The sequence below is a fragment of the Erinaceus europaeus genome, chromosome 13 (assembly GCF_950295315.1).
Source record: "Erinaceus europaeus chromosome 13, mEriEur2.1, whole genome shotgun sequence".
Classification (NCBI taxonomy): Eukaryota; Metazoa; Chordata; class Mammalia; order Eulipotyphla; family Erinaceidae; genus Erinaceus; species Erinaceus europaeus.
This window is the reverse complement of record NC_080174.1, coordinates 13,762,929-13,784,308: the sequence shown is the minus strand read 5'-3', so window position 1 is coordinate 13,784,308 and position 21,380 is coordinate 13,762,929. Positions and strand designations below refer to the sequence as shown.

Sequence of the window (21,380 nt, the reverse complement as noted above, 5' to 3'; positions counted from 1 at the left end):
GTATCTCATCCCCTCCCATGATAGCTTTCCTATTCTTTATCCCTCTGGGAGTATGGACCAAGGTCATTGTGGGATGTGGAAGGTGGAAGGTCTGGCTTCTGTAATTGCTTCCCCTATGGTCTTTATTTTTATTCAGTATTGAAATTCTTATGAATAAAGAACATTTATTTTCTAGAATACTCCTCAGCTTAGGCTTGTCTGACATATCCTCATGGTTTGGGTTATATACATTTCTGCCTGGAATATACCAGAGGTTATATGATTAATTTTTTTTTTTTTTTTATGCTGGTGCAGAGGATTGAATCTGTAACTTAGAAAACTCCGGCATGAGGCTTCTCCCCAGCCCTGAACTTGTTTCTTTATTGGTGATGTTAATTTTTGGTCATCTGACTAAGAAAGGGTTAGACAGATTTCTTCACTCAGGAACTGTTTTTTGTTTTTTATTTTGTCATTTATGAAAGGGTTAGACAGATTTTTCTTCACTAAGGAACTGTTTTTTTTTTTTTGTAAAGAGTCTCTCTTGCCTGAGGCTCCAAAGTTTCAGGTTCAATCTCCTATACCACCATAAACGAGCTGATCAGTACTCTGGTTAAAAAAAAAAAAGAAAGAAAAGAAACTGTTTTCTGAACCCGCTGTAAAGTTGTAAGTTTTCCTTTTGATGCTAATAAATGATGTAAACAAATGGTTTGATTATATGTAAATGTCTTGTTACTTCTCTTTTGGTAATCCGCTTGCTTCAGCAATCATGATTTTTTTCCTGAGTTACTTTTATTGAAATGGTTGCCAGTGAGTTCTCCAACTTCATTACTTATTTCTAATTGCTAGTTAGACATTCTCCATTTATATATTATGCAGTTAAGTATTATCACTATGGATATTTGATCTATATTTCTATATCCAATCTCATGGTTTATAATGATAACCATCAGGCATTTTAGAATATCTCTTGAGATAATATTTGTTATAAGCTCACTTTGGAAGAATTCTGAAATGTAGGTTTATAAAGAAGAATGGAATAGAAGAGGCTTTATTTCTTGGTTTGTTTTGAATCAAAACAAACATAGCCATTATGATTTAATTTGGCCTATATTATGTATATACTGCAAACAGAAAAGTATACTTGGATTCTCAACTCCACTTTGAGGATTTTTATACTATAGATAGGAATTGTGTATATATATAATTTATTTATTTATTTTAAAAAAGAGACATTAACAAAACCGTAGGGTAGGAGAAGTACAACTCCACACAATTCCCACCACCAGATCTCTATATCCCCTCCCCTCCCCTGATAGCTTTCCTATTCTTTATCCCTTTGGGAGTATGGACCCAAGGTCATTGTGGGCTGCAGAAGGTGGAAGGTCTAGCTTCTGTAATTGCTTCCTTGCTGAACATGGGCGTTGACTGGTCGATCCATACTCCCAGTCTGCCTCTTTCTTTCCCTAGTAGGGTGGGTCTCTGGGGAAGTGGAGCTCCAGGACATACTGGTGGGGTCGTCTGTCCAGGGATATAGATAGGAATTTATGCTATAGATATACTTTGTAAGATTATTCTACAAATATACAAATATTCTAGATGTTTGCTGTTTTCTTCTCTCCAGGGTTATTGCTGGGGCTCGGTGCCTGCACTACAAGTCCACTGCTCCTGGAGGCCATTTACCCCATTTTTATTGTTCTTGTTTTTATAGTTATTGTTGTTATAGCTATTGTTGTTGGATAGGACAGGGAGAAATCCAGAGAGGGGGACAGAAAGACACCTGTAAACCTGCTTCACCATTTGTGAAACGACCCCCCTGCAAGTGGGAGCCGGGGTCTTGAACAGGGATCCTTAAGCCTGTCATTGCGCTTCTCGCCATGTGTGCTTAGCCTACTGCACTTCTGCCTGGCCCCCAGAAGTATGCCTTTGAAGATGATTTCATCTTAGGAATTTGAAGACATCTTAAGTGAGATAAAGCCAAAAAGAGAAGGGCAAATGATCTCATTTCCAGGCAGGACTTAATAAATGCAACGGAGGGAGAACACAAAGTGAACTTGGTTGGAGTGGGCTTGGTAAGGACTCCGGGGAAGAGAGGGAGTGAGGGGCTGGAATGCAGCTTGAGGCCCTTCTCCATGATGATGAGTGTTCCACAGACAACTTTCTCAGGGAGATGAGAAATGGTACCCATGTGTTAGTGATTGCAATGTGAGCCATTAACAGTCTTCTCCCCTGTAAAATGATAAAAGAAATAGCATTTTATCTCAGTGACTCAGCTGTGGTGCAGTACTAGAATGCCAGACTTAAAAGCATGAGATCCCAAGTTTGACCTCCGGCATTTATGTACTGAGTAATACTTAAGGTTCTCTCTCTCCCCTCTCCTGTCATAACTAACTTGACTATGACTGAATATGCTCAACAATTATTTCATCTGGGGGTCCCAGCGCTGGTTAAGTGCACATATTCCCAAGCATAAGGACTTGGTTTTGAGCCTCCACTCCCCACCTGCAGGGGACGGTTTATGAAAGGTGAAGCAGGTCTGCAGGTGTTTAGTTTTCTCTCCCCTTCCTTTCTTAATTTCTCTCTGTTCTAACATAAAAAAAAAAGCCACTAAGAGTGTCCTTTTAACCCATGTGGCAATAAACAAATATATCTCCTGTTATAGAAGATAGGAACTCATGAGGAAGATAGCATAATAGTTATGCAAAAAGAGTTTAATGCCTGAGGCTCTGAAGTCCCAGGTTCAGTTCTTCCAGCTACCATAAGCCAGGACTGTGCAGTGCTCTAGTGGAGAAAAAAGTATTTGGAGCTAACTTAAATATCCATCATTAAGGATATTTGTTGTTAAAATTCATATAACAAACCCCTCAATCATAAAAAAAAAAAGATAACAAGGGAGTTGGGTGGTAGCGCAGTGGGTTAAGCGAAGGTGGCACAAAGCACTAGGACCGGGGTAAGGATCCTGGTTCGAGCCCCCGGCTCCCCACCTGCAGGGGAGTCGCTTCACAAGCGGTGAAGCAGGTCTGCAGGTGTCTGTCTTTCTCTCCCTCTCTCTGTCTTCCTCTCCTCTCTCCATTTCTCTCTGTCCTATCTAACAACAACAACATCAATAACAATAATAACCACAATAAAACAAGGGTAACAAGAGGGAATAAATAAATAAATAAATATTAAAAAAAACCACAAGGCTAACAAGCTCTACAGATGTTGACAAAAGTCTTGATGGTATCCTGCTTGGAAAAAATCTCTATGTATTTACTTGCTTGTACCTAGAGTGAACATATTTGGAAGGAATCACAAACTTGTAGCATAGATTGCCTTAGGGAATGAAACCCATTGGGGACAGGTGTGGAATAAAGACTTACTGATAATTCCTCTGTAACTGCAGCTGGGGAAGTAGTGTAGTGAGTAAAGTGTCACACCTGCAAACATGAGGCCCTGAGTTCAATCCTTGGCAGAATGATACTCTGTTCTCTCTCTCTCATTAATACATAAATCTTTAAAAAAAAACTTTCGTAACTTTTGACATTGAAACATTTTATTTAGATGTAAGAATTTGATCAAATAGAATTTTTAAAAGTAAGTCCTGTGTAGATAAAAGTTTATACGCTCTGTTTTCATCACCTTGGTGTAGACCTAGTAGAAGTAGAAAATGACAACAGAAAAATCATTATGAAGTCGGCAGTTGTGAACACTGTGTTACTGTGTAATCATCTGTTACAGAATCGTGAAAAGATGCGTATCTGTCCTGTTTTCTTTTGACAGCATGCATATGCATTAGAACTTCTGTTTGATCAGTTGCATGAGGGAGCGAAAGCGCTCGATGTAGGATCTGGCAGTGGAATCCTTACAGCATGTTTTGCACGTATGGTAAGAGCTTTATTTTTCACTCTGGCCTCAAAAGAGGCATATTATTATAATTTAGCTATATATACATACATACATATATATATATATATATATATATATATATTAACTAGCAGTTTTTTTTTCCTTCAAGATCTATTATAGGGCAGGCAACAAAGCTCCCTTGTCTAGTGCAGCTGTTTTGCCAAGCTCAGGGCAGGCCCATGTGTGAACCGGACCCCACTGCACTGGAGGAAGCAGTGGTGTTGTGTCATCGCTGGCTGACCCCCTCACCCCAAAACAAATGAACAGCAGCAACAAGGAAAACCTCATCACAGCAACAGTTGGGATATATAGCCTTAGGATTTTTTTTGTTTTGTTGTTGTTGAAAGTGAGAAAATATTTAGTTCAAACTGGCAGAGCTAAAGGGGAATTTATTTGTTTCATATAGTGGAGAAGTCTGAACCTGTGTCTAACTTCTTAGGGCCATGGAGATAATACAGTGCTTATGAAAAACAAACAAACAAACAAACAACTTTCATGCTTGAGGCTCTGAGGTCCCAGGTTCAATCTCTGGCACCACTGTGAGTTAGAGCTGAGCAGTAGTACTCTGGCTTAAAGAAAAAATCATGTCTGACTTTTTGTGTGACCTGAGTCAGAAGAATATTGGATGATGCTGTTGACAATGGCTTTGTCTCTTGTTCTTGTCTTTTGTTCTTGGTTTTGCTTTCTTCCACATGGTGGCTTCATTATCAGACAGACTCTTCCCTTTGATCACAAGACAGAAATTAGTAACTCCCTAACTGCATTCTTCCAGGTTGCCTTTGGGCAGGAAGTAATATGCCTGACTTGCATCTAGTCAGTGACTATCTGGAGTGTAAATCTGTATGCCCACTCTTTCTCCATGGAATAAAGGTTCAGGATTGCTCAGATAATCAGATTCAGCATGATTCTAAAAAGTAATGTCCCTAGAGGCCAAATTCAAAGGCTGTGGTCTAGTTAATTGGAATTTATCAATCTTAGAGTAGCATCTATTTAATGTTGCTATAAATATATATAGTCATCAGATATTAGAATGTAGCTCCAGGGAGAGACATTTTGTGACTTCTGCTTCACAGATATATCCAGAATAGTACCTGGAATATAATAGAGACTCAGACATTTCTTCTCATTTGTTTTACTTGTTTAGTAGAAATTAAGTCCTGCCTAGTGAGATGTCAGTAACTAGTTTTTTTTTGTTTATTTTTTAATTTTTATTTATTCTCTTTTGTTGCCCCCTTTTTTATTGTTGTAATTGCTATTGTTGTTATCGATGTTGTCGTCGTTGTTGGATAGGACAGAAAGAAATGGAGAGAGGAGGGGAAGACAGGGGGAGAGAGAGATACACCTGCAGATCTGCTTCACCGCTTGTGAAGTGACTCCCCTGCAGGTGGGGAGCTGGGGGCTCGAACTGGGATCCTTATGCCCATCCTTGTGCTCGCGCCACATGCGCTTAACTTGTTGTGCTACCGCCCAACTCCCAGTAACTAGTTTTTTAAAAAAAGCTTAGATACTGGGGCAGAGGTAGATAGCCTAATGGTTACACAAAGAGAGCCTCATCCTGAAGCTGTAAAGTTTTGGGTTCACTCCCCCTACCATCACCATAAACCATAGCTGATCAGGTAATATATATACTATGTATATGTATGTGTGTGTATATATGTAAAGTTTGTGCTGGGGATGGAACCTACGATGTTAGGGCCTCAAGCACTAAAATCCTAATAAAATATGTAAAAGTAAAAAAATCTTTGAAAAAACACTTAATTGTCTTGTTCTATATACTTTATGTAATTATGGCTTCAGAAGAGTATTATAAAATTATTATATACATAATATGAAAGTATTAGATTTCTGATTTGCTTTAAATATTTTGACTTAAGTTTTACTTTACATCATTTACAATGTGCTGATCAGTGTTCTGTTTTTTGATGTGTTCTCTAATCCTCACACTGTTTAAGAGGCATACCCCCTTTTCCTCTTCATTTTATTGCAAAGGAACCTGACTCATAGAATAATTTGCCAAGATTATACAGTTGAAAGTAAGTGATGAAATTCAGATGTGAGCCAAGGTACTCTTGAGAGTCCTTTATTCGATCACATTTATTTTACAGCTGATATTTATGCTTGTGTATAGTTTTCTATTTTCCACACATGGAAGTACAATTAGATGCAGAAATCCCTGTAAAATGTAGCAAAATTAGAGATTGAAGAAATAGATCACTGTTTAAAATTGTATAGTTCCTTAATTATTGGGATAGAGTGATTTGAGGTTCAAAGTTAAGAAAGTACATGGTAAACTGGTATCTATTTGAATGGAAACTTAAACTTGACTTTTGGTAAGGAAATATATTGATGCAATTACATTAGAGTCACTGTTCTAAATTAAAAAAATAACAAAAAACAAATGTAGACCAGCGTGCTGCACATTGAATCAGTCACTCCTTTATCATTTTATTGAGTGTGGTTAATGATTTGCAGAATGGTTGTTGATGCTTGGGTATGATTTCTCGGCTCCTCATGATAGGTGTGTGCAAAACACTCTCATCCCCAGTTTGGTCCTTGTCTATTATCATGCACCAGAACTGCCAAAGCCCTCTCCATCTCCTCCCTTCTTCCTTTCCCCCAGACTCCTTTGCTTTGGTGCAGTACATGAATCAGCTCTTTCATTTCCAGGTTGGACCTAGTGGAAAAGTCATAGGAATTGACCACATCAAAGAGCTAGTAGATGACTCAATAAACAATGTCAAAAAGGATGACCCAACACTTCTGTCTTCCGGGAGAGTGCAATTGGTTGGTGAGTATCAGAAAATGCAAGAATGTCATCTTTTAATTTTATTTTCAGGAGATTCCAGGCAAGCTGAATAACACAGATTTTGTTGCATCTTATTTTACATTTCCTTTTAAAAGTATTAAGTGAGAAAAACATTTACTTTAAAATGTTGTACTGCTTCTGCCTTCCCAAGTAATGACATGACTGTTTACTATTTCAGAAAACCCCCAAGTTGATTTTTATTTTGTAACATATGTATTTTATTTTAATGAGAGAGATAAAGATACAGATATAAATACAGACAGAAAGATAGATAAACCAGAGCACTGTGCAGTTCTGGCTTACAGTGGTCTTGGGGCTTGAACCTGGGACCTCAGAAAGTCTTAGGCATGAAAATCTTTTGCATAAACATTATACTGTCTCCTTGTCCCATGTTAAATTATTTAAAAAAAATATTTATTCCCTTTTGTTGCTCTTGTTTTATTGTTGTAGTTATTATTGTTGCTGTTATTGACGTCGTTGCTGTTGGATAGGACAGAGAGAAGTGGAGAGAGGAGGGGAAGACAGAGGGGGGAGAGAAAGAGAGACACCTGCAGACCTGCTTCACCACCTGTGAAGTGACTCCCCTGCAGGTGGGGAGCCGGGGGCTCGAACCAGGATCCTTACGTCGGTCCTTGCACTTTGTGCCACATGTGCTTAACCTGCTGCGTTACCACTCAACTCCCCCCCATGTTAAATTCTTCCTCCTCCTCCTCCTCCTCATTCCTTTTCATCATCATCATCATTTTGCCTCCAGGGTTATCACTGGGACTCGGTGCCTGCACTACAAATCCACTGCTTTTGGAGGCCATTTTCCCCGTTTTGTTGCTATTATTATTATTTTTGTCATTGTTGTTGGATAGGACAGAGAAATGGAGAGAGGAGGGGAAGACAGAGAGGGGAAGAGAAAGACAGACACCTGCAGACCTGCTTCACCACTTGTGAAGCGACTCCCCTGCAGGTGGGGAGCCGGGGGCTTGAACTGGGATCCTTTCTGGTCCTTGCCCTTCGAGCCATGTGTGCTTAACCCATTGCACTACCTACCGCCTGACTCCGTTTTGTATTATTAAAAAATATATATCTATTTTAATTGATAGAGTGAAATTGAGAGGCAGAAGGGAGACAGAGGGAGAGAGAGAGAAGGGCACCTACAGCACTGCTTTTCCACTTGCAAAACTTCCGTCCTGCAGGCAGGCTGGGAGCTTCCTTGTGCACCGTAACATGTGCACTCTAACTTGGTTTGCCATTCTGTAGCTCCCTTGATTTTTTTTTTTCTCATTATATTTTAGGGAGTAACACCCCAGTAATGTGTTCATAAAAAAAAAAAAGAATCTAACTGATGCAGAGACGTAGAAAATAAAGAAAAATTTCCTAAGTGAGAATCATCCCCCACACCAACGACCCACAGGGAAATTTCTTTGCCCTTTTACATTTTCTTTTCTTTTTTTCTTTTTAGATTTTTAAAAAATATTTATTCTCTTTTGTTGCCCTTGTTGTTTTATTATTGTTGTCGTTGTTGGATAGGACAGAGAGAAATGGAGAGAGGAGGGGAAGACAGAGAGGGGGAGAGAAAGACAGACACCTGCAGACCTGCTTCACCGCCTGTGAAGCGACTCCCCTGCAGGTGGGAGCTGGGGCTTGAACCAGGATCCTTACGCCGGTCCCTGCACTTTGTGCCACGTGCGCTCCCACCTGACTCCCTGCTCTTCTACATTTTCTAGAAGTGTAATGTGTGAATAAATTACATATGTACAGTTTTTTAAATGCTTCATAGTATCCTGCAGCTTGCTTTTTTTTTTTAAGCCTCAAAAATATATGTAGTGCACCTATTTCCATACAGTACATTTTGCATTATCGTGAGAAATAAACATACAAGAAGTGCTCAAAACACAAATTTGATGCTTTGTAAGTATCGACTTAATCACTACACTGAGCAGGAAGTGGACCACTGTTACTTTTTCCTAGTAATCAGCGTCAGTGTGTGTGTGTGTGTGTGTGTGTGTGTGTGTGTGTGTGTTACATAAATGGAACCATAGAGGGTATAATTTTTGTGACAAACGAATGGCTTCTTTCAATGTTAGGTCCAAAAGGTTCATTCATATTTTGATAGCTAGTCTTCAAAAATATTTATTTCCTTTTGTTGCCCTTGTTTTATTTTTGTAGTTATTATTTATGTCATTGTTGTTGAATAGGACAGAGAGAAATGGAGAGAGAAGGGGAAGACAGAAGGGGAGAGGAAGATAAACACCTGCAGACCTGCTTCACTGCTTGTGAAGCGAGGCCCCTGCAGGTGGGGAGCTGGGGGCTTGAACCGAGATCCTTACGCTAGTCCTTGCATTTTTCGCCACGTGCGTTTAACTTGCTGTGATACTGCCCAACTCCCCCTCCCCCCTTTTTTTTTAAAGCAGAGCACTCTTCAGTTCTGGTTTATGGTGGTGCAAGGGATTGAACCTGAGACTCTGGAGCTACCCTCAGGCATGAGAGTCTCTGCATAACCATTATGCTATACCCCTGCCCCACTGACAGTATTTTCATTGCTGCATAGCACCCCATAGCGAGAACAGTAACACAGTATGTTTATAAATTATGTAGATGAATCTCTTTTATTATTTATTTAAAAATGTTTATTTATTTCCTTTTGTTGCCCTTGTTGTTTTATTGTTGTAGTTATTATTGCTGTTGTTGATGTTGTCGTTGTTGGATAGGACAGAGAGAAATGGAGAGAGGAGGGGAAGACAGAGGGGGGAGAGAAAGATAGACACCTGCAGACCTGCTTCACTGCCTGTGAAGTGACTTCCCTGCAGGTGGGGAGCCGGGGGCTCAAACCAGGATCCTTATGCCGGTCCTTGTGCTTTGTGCCACGTGCGCTTAACCCGCTGTGCTACTGCCCGACTCCCGTAGATGAATATCTTAAGTTGCTGCTACTTCGGGGTGTGTGTTCATTTTGCTGCTATTAAAATGTGTCTACATAAGTCCTGGCGCATAGATAACTCATGATAGAAACCCTCATTTCTTAAAGATGTTAATTAGGCCAATAGCCATAAATACTACCAAGCTGATTTCCCCCCCCCCTTTTTTTTCTTTTTCTTTTTTTAGCCTCCAGGGTTGTTGCTGGGGCTCAGTGCCTTCACTGCGAATCCACTGCTCCTGGAGCCTATTTATTTTTCCCCTTTTGTTGCTTATTGTTCTTGTTGTTGGATAGGACAGAGAGATTGAGAGAGGAGAAGACGGGGGAGAGACAGACACCTGCAAAGCTGCTTCACTATCTGTGAAACAACTCTCCTGTAGGTGGGGAGCTGGGGGCTTGAACTGGGATCCTTGCACAGGTCCTTGTGCTTATACCATTTGCGCTTAACCCGCTGTGCTACCGCCCGGTCCCCTGCAAAGTTGATTTTTAAAGTGATTGAGCCAGCATGCATCCCCATCTGCAGTGTGTCAGGTTTCCTAGTACTGTTTCTTTATTAAAACTTGCTATTCTTAGGTTTTTTTGTTCGCCTTATGTGTGTAGTATTATCTCTGGGATTATAATTGGGTATTTCCCTATCAGTGAGGCTGAACACTTCATTAACTTGCCACTTTGATTTCCTTTTCCATGAAGGGCCTGTTCAGATCCCGAGTGGTTTATATTTGATTTTTAGAACTAATAAAGCCCCCCCTTTTTTAATCTGTTACTATAAATCTGTTCTCCAATACCATGGCATGTCTTTTTACTCACCTATTGATACTTGTTTTGATAAATAAAATTTCCCTCCCTCTCCCTCTTTGTCGTATGCTTTACATTGGTTTGTTCTAGCCCTCCCCCGCCAAGAGAATTGGATGAGTCCTGTTAATTTCGCGGGCCTGTTTGGCCCCGCCCCAAGGAACCCGGAGAGAGGGTTCCTGAGTCCGAGAGTTCCTGAGTTCCGGAGTTCGAGAGTTTCAGAGTTACAGAGTAAGAGAGAGTTCCACAGTGGAAGAGTTTCAGAGGGTTCCCCAGTAAGAGAGTTCCTGAGTTCCAGAGTAAAAGAAAGAGTGCTTGCGCCGCCGCAAAGAGACAGCAGAGTTCTGTTTGGTGATTAGTTTGTCTTAGTTTATGAATCGTTGTTCCTGAATAAAGAAATACAGCTTCCCTGCCCAGCCGCTGTCTCCGCGTCTCTGTTACCCGCCGTAAAGCAAGCCAGCCCGGCCAGAGCCTCCGAATTTTAACAACACTCTTTATCTCTCCCCATGTCTCTTTCTTTTCCTCCCGCCCTTTCCTCTTTCTTTACTTCTCCCTCCTTACCTCCCTTTCTTTCTCTCTCTCTCTACTTCATTCATTCATTGATTCATTACAGCACTTCAGTACAGTGATACCTGGGTTGTACACATAGCAAAATACCACACTATCCAAGTGGTTAATTCTAGTTCGTAGGGTCAAACCTGGAACGTCACACAAGCAACTCCTGTGTGCTACCGCTATGCTATTGCCCTGGCACTATCTCTGTCTCATTATTATTGTTATTACGATTTACTGCTACCAGGCTTGTTGCCGGGCCTCGGTGCTGGCATTGTGAATCCCCTACTCGTGGTGGCCATTTTTTTTAAAAAAGCTGTATTTGATAGGGTAGAAATTGAGTGAGGGGAAGAGAGAGAAAGAAAAAGATAGACACTAGCAGACCTGCTTCACTGCTCATGAAGCTTCCTTCCTATAGTTGGGGAGCAGGGGCTCAAACACGGATCCTTGTGCATAGTAAAGCGTGAGCTCAACTGGTTGCACCACCTCCTGTCCTCCCACACCACCCCCCATTTTTTAATCAGTGCAGCTTGGGGGCCAGCAAACATGGAATAACACCACTTAATAGCCTTCCCCAGGTCAATTATCTTATTCTTCTATTTGTTGTCACCAAGGCTTGGTGACATTTTCAGATGGAAAGAGAGAGACAGAGGCAGACAGCGAGAAAGAGAGATACCAAAAACGTCAGAAATCCCCCCCCCCCCAGTGTGATGGCATTTGATGGGCTGTGCACCTGACATAGCAGGTGAATTCTCCTGGTGAGCTGTCCTGTTCTCTTCAGGTTTTCTGTTCTTTTCTTTTTTTGTTTTTAGAGAGAGAGAAGTGGAGAGAAAAAGAGCAACAGGGCAGCACCATGCCTGCTCCATGGAGTTTGCTCTCGTTTTTCAAGCATTCCGTATGGTATCAAGGCTCAAACCCAGGGTCTCACTTCTGGTTAGACCTGCACCGTCATGGGTGAATTGTCTCCTGGCCCCAGAAATTTATTTATGTACATTTATTCACTGTTTATTTATTTATTTATTGGTCAGAGCACTGCTCAACTCTGGCATATGGGGGAGCTGGGAAATGAATTTGGGCCCCCAGAGCCTTAGCCATCAAAGCCTGTTGTGTGACTATATATATTGAACGTGGCACCACAGCTTTGCACATCGTGTGGTTCCAGCGCTTCTGACCACCTTTTCATTCTTTCCATTTTAGACAGAGGGAGTGAGAGAGACAAAGAGAGCCATCACAGCATCACTTCACCACCTGTGGACCTTCCCCTGGTGCCAAGTGGTGCTCCCATATAGTACCGGGACTCAAACCCGGGACCCCACACGTGGTAAGGCACACACTCTACCATGTGAACCGTCTCCCAGCCCCTGTTCCAGAAATTCTTAATTTTAATGTAATCAGACGTAGCGGTTTTCCCGTTTCACTCTGTGCCATATGTAAGGCTGATCCGAAGTCATGAAGACATGTCATTTTACATCAACATTTACCATTTCGGCTTTGCACATTTCGGCTTTCCATCTTCCTGACATTGGTTTGTGTGTGTGTGTGTGTGGTGAGGGACTCAGTTTACCCCCCACATATGAATATCTAGTTATTCCAGCACCAGTTATTTTAAAAAGCCAGCCTGTCCCCATTTTGTAGCCGCCTGTAATGTTTGCTCTCGGTAGTTCCAGCCGCTGCTGTCTCTGACGTGTGCACTTTCTTTCCTTGCAGTGGGGGACGGAAGAATGGGCTATGCTGCTGAAGCTCCGTATGACGCCATTCATGTGGGAGCTGCAGCCCCGGTTGTGCCCCAGGCAGTGAGTTGGGAAGAAAAGTTTTTTATTTTTTTATTTATTTTTAAATTTCTGTTTATGTGCTTTATTGAAGAACACCTCTATTAGATTTGTAGAGAAGTGACTTGTAGATGTTCACATTGTAATTAGACTTTAGTATCATGCATCTTAGCTGTAGTTCACAGGTGCTTTTTTCCATATGCAGATTGTTGCATAAGCGACTTGGTTTATGTATGACAAATACTTCCTGGCCTCACCCACACACCTTCCATAGCCTTGTATATTATGGCAGTTAAGATGCCAAGAGCTAATCAGCTGAAGAACTCCAAAGGGGTTTTCTAGTACAGGTTATCACCTTAGCCAAATACCGCTCCAAATCAGGCAGTCAGATGTCGGGCCTGCCAGCCTTCATGAACTCTAAAGCGTGTCACCTGCAGGCAGGTGGGGAAGAGCTGCTTTAGCAGTGTGGTCTGCAGAGACTTGAAGGGAGACTGTCCGTGCAGGAGCGGTTTGCTGTGGAGTGGGAGGCATCTGGGCCTGAGTCATCAGACATGAAGAAGCATGAGTCTGTAGAAAGTGACTGCTGCTTGAAGCAATTATTAATAGTTTGAGCCAAAGGACATAGTACTGAAGTTTGAAAAGATTGCCTGAGGGCAGGAAAGATAGCCGACTGGGTAGGTTCAAGTCCCAGGATGACATGGGAGGTGCTGTGGCATTAGAGAAGCTTTGGTGCTGTGGTGTGTGCCACTTGCTCAACCGTATCCATCTCTGTCTGAATTCAAAACAAACAATTAGCACATGCTTAAAAATCCGGGTTCTAAAAACAAACAAACAAACAAACAAACAAGCAAACTGCTGAGCACCTTCCCTATACAATTAATTTTTTTTAAAGAAAGAAAAACCCACAATATCACCATGAAATCTCAGAATATTAAGTTTAGAAAACTCCTAGCAAAACAACAGAACATTTGTTAAAGACAGGTCACCAGAAAGACTCCAGAATAGCAGTATCAGAACCAACAAGTGTAAGAGAACCCTCACTCTGAACTGAACATGATTTTCAACCTGGAATTCTGTACCCATACAGGTTGCCAAGTAGGCTGAGTAGAAATAGTCTTAGACTTGCAAATTACTTTTCTTTATGACATCCCACCCCACTCAGGGCTGGGAGATACCTTAGTGATTGTGCAAAAAGACTTTCTTGCCCTAGGCATCAAAGATCCCAGTTTCAGTCCCAAGCACCATCATAAGGCAGAGCAGAACAGTACACACACACGCACACGCACACACCCACATCGTGCTACATCACAGTTATTTCTGGAGTATTTGTTTAGAAATCTCGAAGGAGGAGAGAGAGAGAGAGACAGACAGACAGACACTGTTAGGAGAAAAAAAAAGCCATGGGATGTAGGAAAGCAGAACATATTTTGCTCAGGAGAAGTGGTGAGAGTTCCTAGCACTACTGGAAAGGGAAGTTTCTGGATAAAACTGTGATGCCACACCCTGGAGAAGAGTCAGTCTAGCTTCGGAGCAGGAGGAAAACACTAGACCCCATCTCCCAAAAAAGCACTAATGACATAGGTTGGATTGTATTCAAGTTTCATTGAAAAGCTTTTAGAAGGCACAAAGATTAAAAAAAGAAAAAAAAAGTTGCAAAGACAAAATCAAGTGGATTCAACTTTTTATTTATTTTCCCTTTTGTTGTCCTTGTTGTTTTGTGGTTGTAGTTATTATTGTTGCTATTGATGCCGTCGTTATTAGATAGGACAGAGAGAAATGGAGAGAGGAGGGGAAGACGGGGAGAGAAAGATAGACACCTGCAGACCTGCTTCACCACTTGTGAGGTGACTCCCCTGCGGGTGGGGAGCCAGGGGCTTGAACTGGGATCCTTATGCTGGTCCTTGCGCTTCCCACAACAATCCCTTAACCCACTGCACTACTGCCCGACTCCCTGGATTCAACTTTTAGCTGCAGTGAAAACAACATTGTTGGCTAGGAAAGGAAATGATCATTGGATTGTTGGCTCAGAAGCCATTTATATTCAGTCATAATAAAACAATTTTAACAAGACTTATATTGATTGGACTTGGGGAGAAGAGCAGAATAAATAAATGTGAAGGAACTCAAGCTTCACCTAGCATGATTTGACACTGAAACACGGCTGCCATTACTATAATCTATATTTGAAAGTTGCTAAGAAACCAGATCATAAAAATTGTTATCACAAAAGTGTAATTATGTTAGGTAATGAATGTTCACAACTGTTGTAGTAGTCATTTTGCAGTACATACATAATCAGATCATATTGTACACCTAAAACTAGTACAATATTATATTACACTTATATAAAGATGAGAAAAAGACATACTTCAGAAATAACTGTGGAATGCAGGAGAGGAAAAGGTAAAAACTAGAAGATACAGCTAGAAGGGTAGGATGACTTAGATTAAGGTAGTCTTGTTTGGAAGGAGGGAATAATACTGGCTTTCACTATAAACCTTAATATTTAGAAAAATAATTCCAAGAAAGGGGACCAGGTGGTAGCACATCAGGTAAAACGCACATGTTGCAGTGAGCAACGACCCAGGTTCAAGCTCCTCTCCTACCTACAGGTGGATTTTTTCACAAGCAATGAAGCAATAATGCAGGTGTCTCTTTTCCTCTCTCCCCTCCCAATTTTTATCTCTATCCAATAAATAAATAAAATAGCAAACAATATTTGTATTTCTTTCATTAGTGGAAAAACATTAGATTTGATGACAACCAAAATTTTAATTAAGGACATTTCTCCCTAGGATAAAACTATCTAAAATAAATGTGTTGTGGCTCAGTGGGTAGAATCCAGGACTTGCAAGCCTGGTTTGATCCCCAGCACCACATATGCTGGAGCAGTACTCAATTTTTTCCGCCTGCTCATTAAATAACTCCCAAGAAATTATTATTATTGTTGTTATTATTTTTAAAAAATAATTTATTGTCCCTTTTGTTGCCCTTGTTTTTATTGTGGTAGTTATTATTGTTGTTGTTACTGATGTCATCGTTGTTGGATAGGACAGAGAAATGGAGAGAGGAGGGGAAGACGGGGAGAGAAAGTTAGACACCTGCAGACCTGCTTCACCACCTGTGAAGCGACTCCCCTGCAGGTGGGGAGCCAGGGGCTCGAACCGGGATCCTTATGCTGGTTGTGCTTCGCACCACATGCACTTAACTCCCTGTGCTACTGCCCGATTCCCTGTTGTTATTATTTTTATCTTCAGCGTTATTGCTGGGGCTTGGTGCCTGTGCTATGAGCCAACTGCTTCTGACAGCCACTCCCCCTCCCATTTTTTTTTTTTTTTTTTTTTTTTTTGCTGTTGGATATGACAGAAATTGAGAGAGGAGAAGACAGAGAGAGAGAGAGAGAGAGAGAGAGAGAGACACCTGCAGACCTGCTTCACCACTTGTGAAGCGACTCCCCTGCAGGTGGGGATCTAGGGGCTCGAACCGGGATCCTTATGCCGGTCAGTCCTTGCGCTTTGCCCCACATGCGCTTAACCCGCTGCGCAGCCGCCTGACTCCCCCTTGCTGGTTTTCTACACGTTCCTTCCTCCTCTTCATCTTTCCACACCGGACATACAGGCAAGAAAGACTTTTCTGCTTTGCCTGAAGACCTACCCAGGACGATTGTTAGACATTATGTGGTTCAGATCAGACCATTTTCAGTACTGCAGTCAGGCCACGTTCACAACAAAGAATGACACTCCCTATTGTCAAAGGATTTAGTGGGGAGCATAAATAAGTAAATGCGTTAAGTGGCCTATTTTAGTAAAACATTTAGCAATCAGTGTGTCTACATAAAATACATTTCTGACATGCACTCTGCAAGTTGTGGTAAAATGGTGTTTAATAGAAGTCATGTAACTTGATGTTGATGTGTATGTATTGTGTATTTATCCCTCGCCCCTTCCTCTTTCCTTTTCCTTTGCTTTGCCTCCCCCCCTTCCTCCTCCTCTCTTTCTTCTGTTTCCAGCTAATAGACCAGTTAAAGCCTGGTGGAAGATTGATACTGCCCGTTGGTCCTGCGGGTGGAAACCAAATGTTGGAGCAATATGACAAGCTACAGGATGGCAGCGTGAAGATGAAGCCTCTCATGGGAGTGATATACGTGCCTTTAACAGATAAAGACAAGCAGTGGTCCAGGTGGAAGTGATTTTATGTACTGATCTTTCTTCTTCCACGCGTGCAAGGTGAAAGGGTGTGGATTTTAAGGCACTAGGCTGCAAGAGCTGCTCTTTTGGTTGTCACCTTTCTGCGCCTCCATTTTTAACATCGGAAATCTCCTACATTAAAAAATGTAGAAAAAGTTTTGCATGGTTCTTCCCTTCTTTTGGTTTAATTCATATCTTTGGGGAAGGGTGGTGAGACTTGGTTGGTACAGGATTCTCTTTCTACTTTTTAGGACTTTCACCCACAGTTTTTTGCTTCCTGAGGATAGTTTATTCGTAGTCTGTTTCTATTTCACAAATCTTTTTTTTTTAGTTTTCTTTATTATCTTTATTTATTGGGTAGAGACAGCCAGAAATCAAGAGGGAAGGGGAACATAGAGAGGAAGAGAGACAGAGAGACACCTGCAGCCCTGCTTCACCACTCATGAAGCTTTCTCCCTGCAGGTGGGGCCAGGAGCTTGAACCTGGGCCTTCACGCACTGTAACATGCGCACTCAACCAGGTGCACCACCACCTGGCCCCTCACAAATCATTTGTATAGTTGCTTTTTGGCTATGGAAACAAAGGTTTTGCTTTTGGTTTCTACCCCTCACCATTGTACGTATCATCAGTACAATGGGGAAAAAGAAAACTTCCTTGTCTTACTTTTTGAAGCTGTCAGCATCCCAGAGAACACATTCTTTCTCTCAACTTGACTTCTCTATCCTGTTCATGGATGTCTGACAACCTGTGCCTGTCTTACATCCAGCCGTTGTTTCAGGATGAGTATGGGGAATAATCATGCTGTAGAATAGGACAGCCACTTTTTAAAACTACTCCAGTAGTTTTAAAAAATGGAAAGGGATTCTGAAAGCTGCCCAGTGAATACCCAGGTCTCACAAACCCACCCAAAGGGCCAGTAGCATGCAGCATCATTTTCAGCACAGCATGGCTTGTCATAAATAAAACGCCTGTTTTTTGTTCTAAGTTTTAGGACAATCTGAATATTTTATTTGAAGGTGAGATTCTCTCTTCTCTCCCCTCCAGTGAGGAGTGAGAGTATTAAGAATGGTGTTAAGACTGTGAATTTAGTGCCCAAATAAGGGAGGTCATAGAATTTATTTTTATTTGACAGAGGGCTTATTCTAAGATCATTTTTCCTTTTCTTTCCTCCTCTTCCTCCTCCTTCCCCAACCCCCTCCTATTTATTCTTTTTCTTCTTCTTTTCTCCTCCTCCTCTGCCACCTTCTTCTCCTCCTCCTTTTTACCAGATTACTGCTTAGCTCTGGTTTATGGTGCTGTATGGGATTGAACCTGGGACTTTGGAGCCTTGGGCATGACAGTCTCTTTGCATAACAGTTATGCTATCTACCCTACCCAGATAATTGTTTCTTAATAAGCAAAACAGTAATAAGCTTAATAGACCTTTCAGTTTTGTTCTCTGGGAAGGAGAAAAACACCTATCGATAATGTTTAGTTGCACTAGTGATAGTGAATTTAACTCATTTGCTTACAGCTGAGAAAAAATAAGACTTCTGAGATCTTACTAGGAACTACATTTTATTCTTCACCAAATGTACTTAATTTTTTTTCTTTGAACTCTTAAGAGTTCTGAAATAATTTAAAAATTATTTGTCTTGTCAGAATCAGATGAAATTAATAACAACTAATTATAACATTCTTTCACTTTGGTTCTAATTATGTTTTATCATTACATAATCACATGATTGCTGCTATATAAAAGGGAAAATATGTCACCAAAGTTTTAATATCAGGAGTTGCAATTGTCATTAATTAGTTAACATTTTTCTTTTTTTAAAAAAAGATTATTCGGGAGTCTGGCGCACAGTGGGTTAAGCACAGGTAGTACAAAGCACAAGGACCAGTGTAAGGATCCCAGTTCGAGCCGCCAGCTCCCCACCTGCTGGGGAGTCACTTCACAGGTGGTGAAGTAGGTCTGCAGGTATCTTTCTCTCCCTCTGTCTTCCCCATCTCTCTCCATTTCTCTCCGTTCTTCTTCTTCTAGCGTTTGCCCTTCTTCCGTAGCCAGTCAACAGCAAAGCTGTCAGGAGCTGCTTGTTGCTGGCTTTGAAAGTGACTGGGATCCATGTGGATTCAGTCGGCTAGGAAGGATCGTCAGTTTCCCCAATGAATGGGTGCTCACGGGATGCACCACGAGAAGGTCGATCCAATGCAACCTGTTTCTCTCCGTCCTATCCAACAACAATATCAACAACAAAAATAATAACTACAACAATAAAATAAGGGCAACAAAAGGGAATAAACAAACATTAAAAAAAAAAAGATTATTCATCCATGCAGGGGAGTGGAGAACCATATGACATGTGTTGCCAGGGATTGAACTTAGGACACCATGCTTGAGAGTTCAATGTTTTATCTACTGTGCTACCTCAGTGGCCATAGCCTTTCTCTTTCTATATGTAATAAATAACAGTACTAACATTCCACCTCTAGTTTAATCATGAAGGAATTACAACAAGGTTTTTTTATTCCCCCATAACCAGAGGTAGATTTGGCTTGAAGCTAACTTAAGTTTTTTTTTTTTTTTTTTTTAATAAAGAAATTCCAGAATGGAATTTCTTTTTTTTTTTTTTTAATTTTTTTAAAATTAATTTTATTTTTGAGAGAGATGAAGAGAGGAGAGAGAGAGAAACACCAGAGCACTGCTCAGCTCAGGCTTATGGTGGTGCGGGGGATTGAACCTGGGACTTAGGAACCTCAGGCATGAGAGTCTGTTTGCATAACCATTATGCTGTCTCCCCCTGCCCGCTAACTTAAGTTTTAGGCTCTTCACTTGCTTACTGTCCTTTCTGGCCTTATATTAATTTCATATGACGAGTTTCATTTTTAGCCTTCTATAAAAAGATTCCTCTTCCTTATCTTTTAAAATTATTTTTATTGCCACCAGGGATATTGTTGGGGCTTGGTACTGGCATTACAAATCCACCACTCCCTGCAGCCATTTTTCCTTTTTTTTTTTTTGTTCTACTTATTATTTTTCTAGATAGGACAGAAAAATTGAAAGAGGACAGGGAGATAGAGAGGGGGAGAGAAAGATAGACACCTGCAGACCTGCTTCACTGCTCATGAAACAACCCCCCCCTTGCAGGTGGGGAGCCAGGGTTCAGGTGCTTGTGCTTGGTAATATGTGCAGTTACCTGGTGTGTCACCACCTCACCCCAGTATTCCTCTTCAAATACTGATGCCAAGGAGGTTGTTCTGATGACAAAGATACTTATCTGATTGCAGACCTTAGAGTTTGGTGTATATACGTTTAAAACAAAAAGTGTAACAAAGCTCAGAAGATAACTGCCACTATCAGTGACGAAGCTAGGAGTTTGTAGTGATATAAATGAGAGGAGAATTTTCTTCAGAGAAGTATGGGAAAGGTTATGGAAACCCATAAAGGATGCTGACAGGCCAGGGACCGGGACTCCCATGGCAGTAGCAGGAAGCTAGACCTTAAGGGGAGGAAGCAGGAAACTATATTACCACTCTAGGTCCAAGGGAGAGGAAACAATTCTACCAAGGACAGCAGTGTGGGAAGGTGGATGTTTCCTTTCAGGAAATACTGATGAAGTGAAGCGGCTAATACCACATCTATGAATCACCCACTTTCTCTCCTTCCAGCTTCTTGCTTTGCTTTGTTTATTGTTGTTACCACTTGAGCTTCACAGCTCCATGAAGACCTTTTCAGATAAAAAGAGAGAGATGGGGAGTCGGTTAAGCGCAGGTGGCGCAAAGTGCAAGGACCGGCATAAGGATCCCAGTTCAAGCCCCCCGGCTCCCCACCTGCAGGGGAATTGCTTCACAAGTGATGAAGCAGGTCTGCAGGTGTTTGTCTTTCTCTCCCCCTCTCTGCCTTCCCCTCATCTCTCCATTTCTCTCTGTTCTATCCAACAACATCAATAACAACAATAAAACAAGGGCAACAAGAGGGAATAAATAAATATTTGAAAAAAGAGAGAGAGATGTAGGAGATAGACAGACACCATGACACTGAAGCTTCCTTCAGTCCTAGTCAAGTGAGCTATGTCCCCCAGACTCATGTAGACCAGACTCAACAGGAATTGATAGAGGAAAGGGGCCCTGTGGTGGATCTAGTCTGAAATCAACTCTCACTAACACCTCTTTAAACTTCCCTCCCTCTGTAACCAACACTGCCTTTTTAAAGTAGGTCTGGAATAGATTTTAGAAGTCATCCAGTTTTAATGTGCCTTTTTTTTTTTTTTTAATCCACATCAAGCCAATTGATGATTAAGCATGTCTGATGAGAGTCAGGTGATAGCACAGCGGGTTAAGCAGTGACATCAATAACAACAATAATTACACAATAAAAAACAAGGGCAACAAAAGGGAAAATATAAAAATTAAAAAGTATTTCTGACAAGGAAAAATGTGGAAAAATGCTTTTGGAAAAGTAATATATAATACTTTTCTTGGTAGTTTTTTTTTTCTTCTTCTTTTTTTTTTTTTTTTTACCAGAG

The 21,380-nt window shown here is 41.2% G+C and overlaps 1 protein-coding gene across 4 annotated transcripts in view; it reads left to right on the top strand.

Annotated features, from left to right (window-relative positions):
• PCMT1 (protein-L-isoaspartate (D-aspartate) O-methyltransferase) overlaps nucleotides 1-21,380 on the top strand; it is a 54,700-nt gene that overhangs the window by 27,192 nt on the left and 6,128 nt on the right. For 2 of the 4 annotated variants that reach the window (XM_007515900.2, XM_060205347.1), the window contains exons 4-7: nucleotides 3,739-3,843; nucleotides 6,532-6,652; nucleotides 12,627-12,712; nucleotides 16,698-16,867. In XM_007515900.2, the coding sequence (XP_007515962.2) occupies nucleotides 3,739-3,843; nucleotides 6,532-6,652; nucleotides 12,627-12,712; nucleotides 16,698-16,867 (482 nt within the window). Of the gene's footprint in view, nucleotides 1-3,738; nucleotides 3,844-6,531; nucleotides 6,653-12,626; nucleotides 12,713-16,697; nucleotides 16,915-21,380 lie in introns of all 4 variants that reach the window. The other 2 variants (XM_007515907.2, XM_060205348.1) reach the window with 2 other exon arrangements.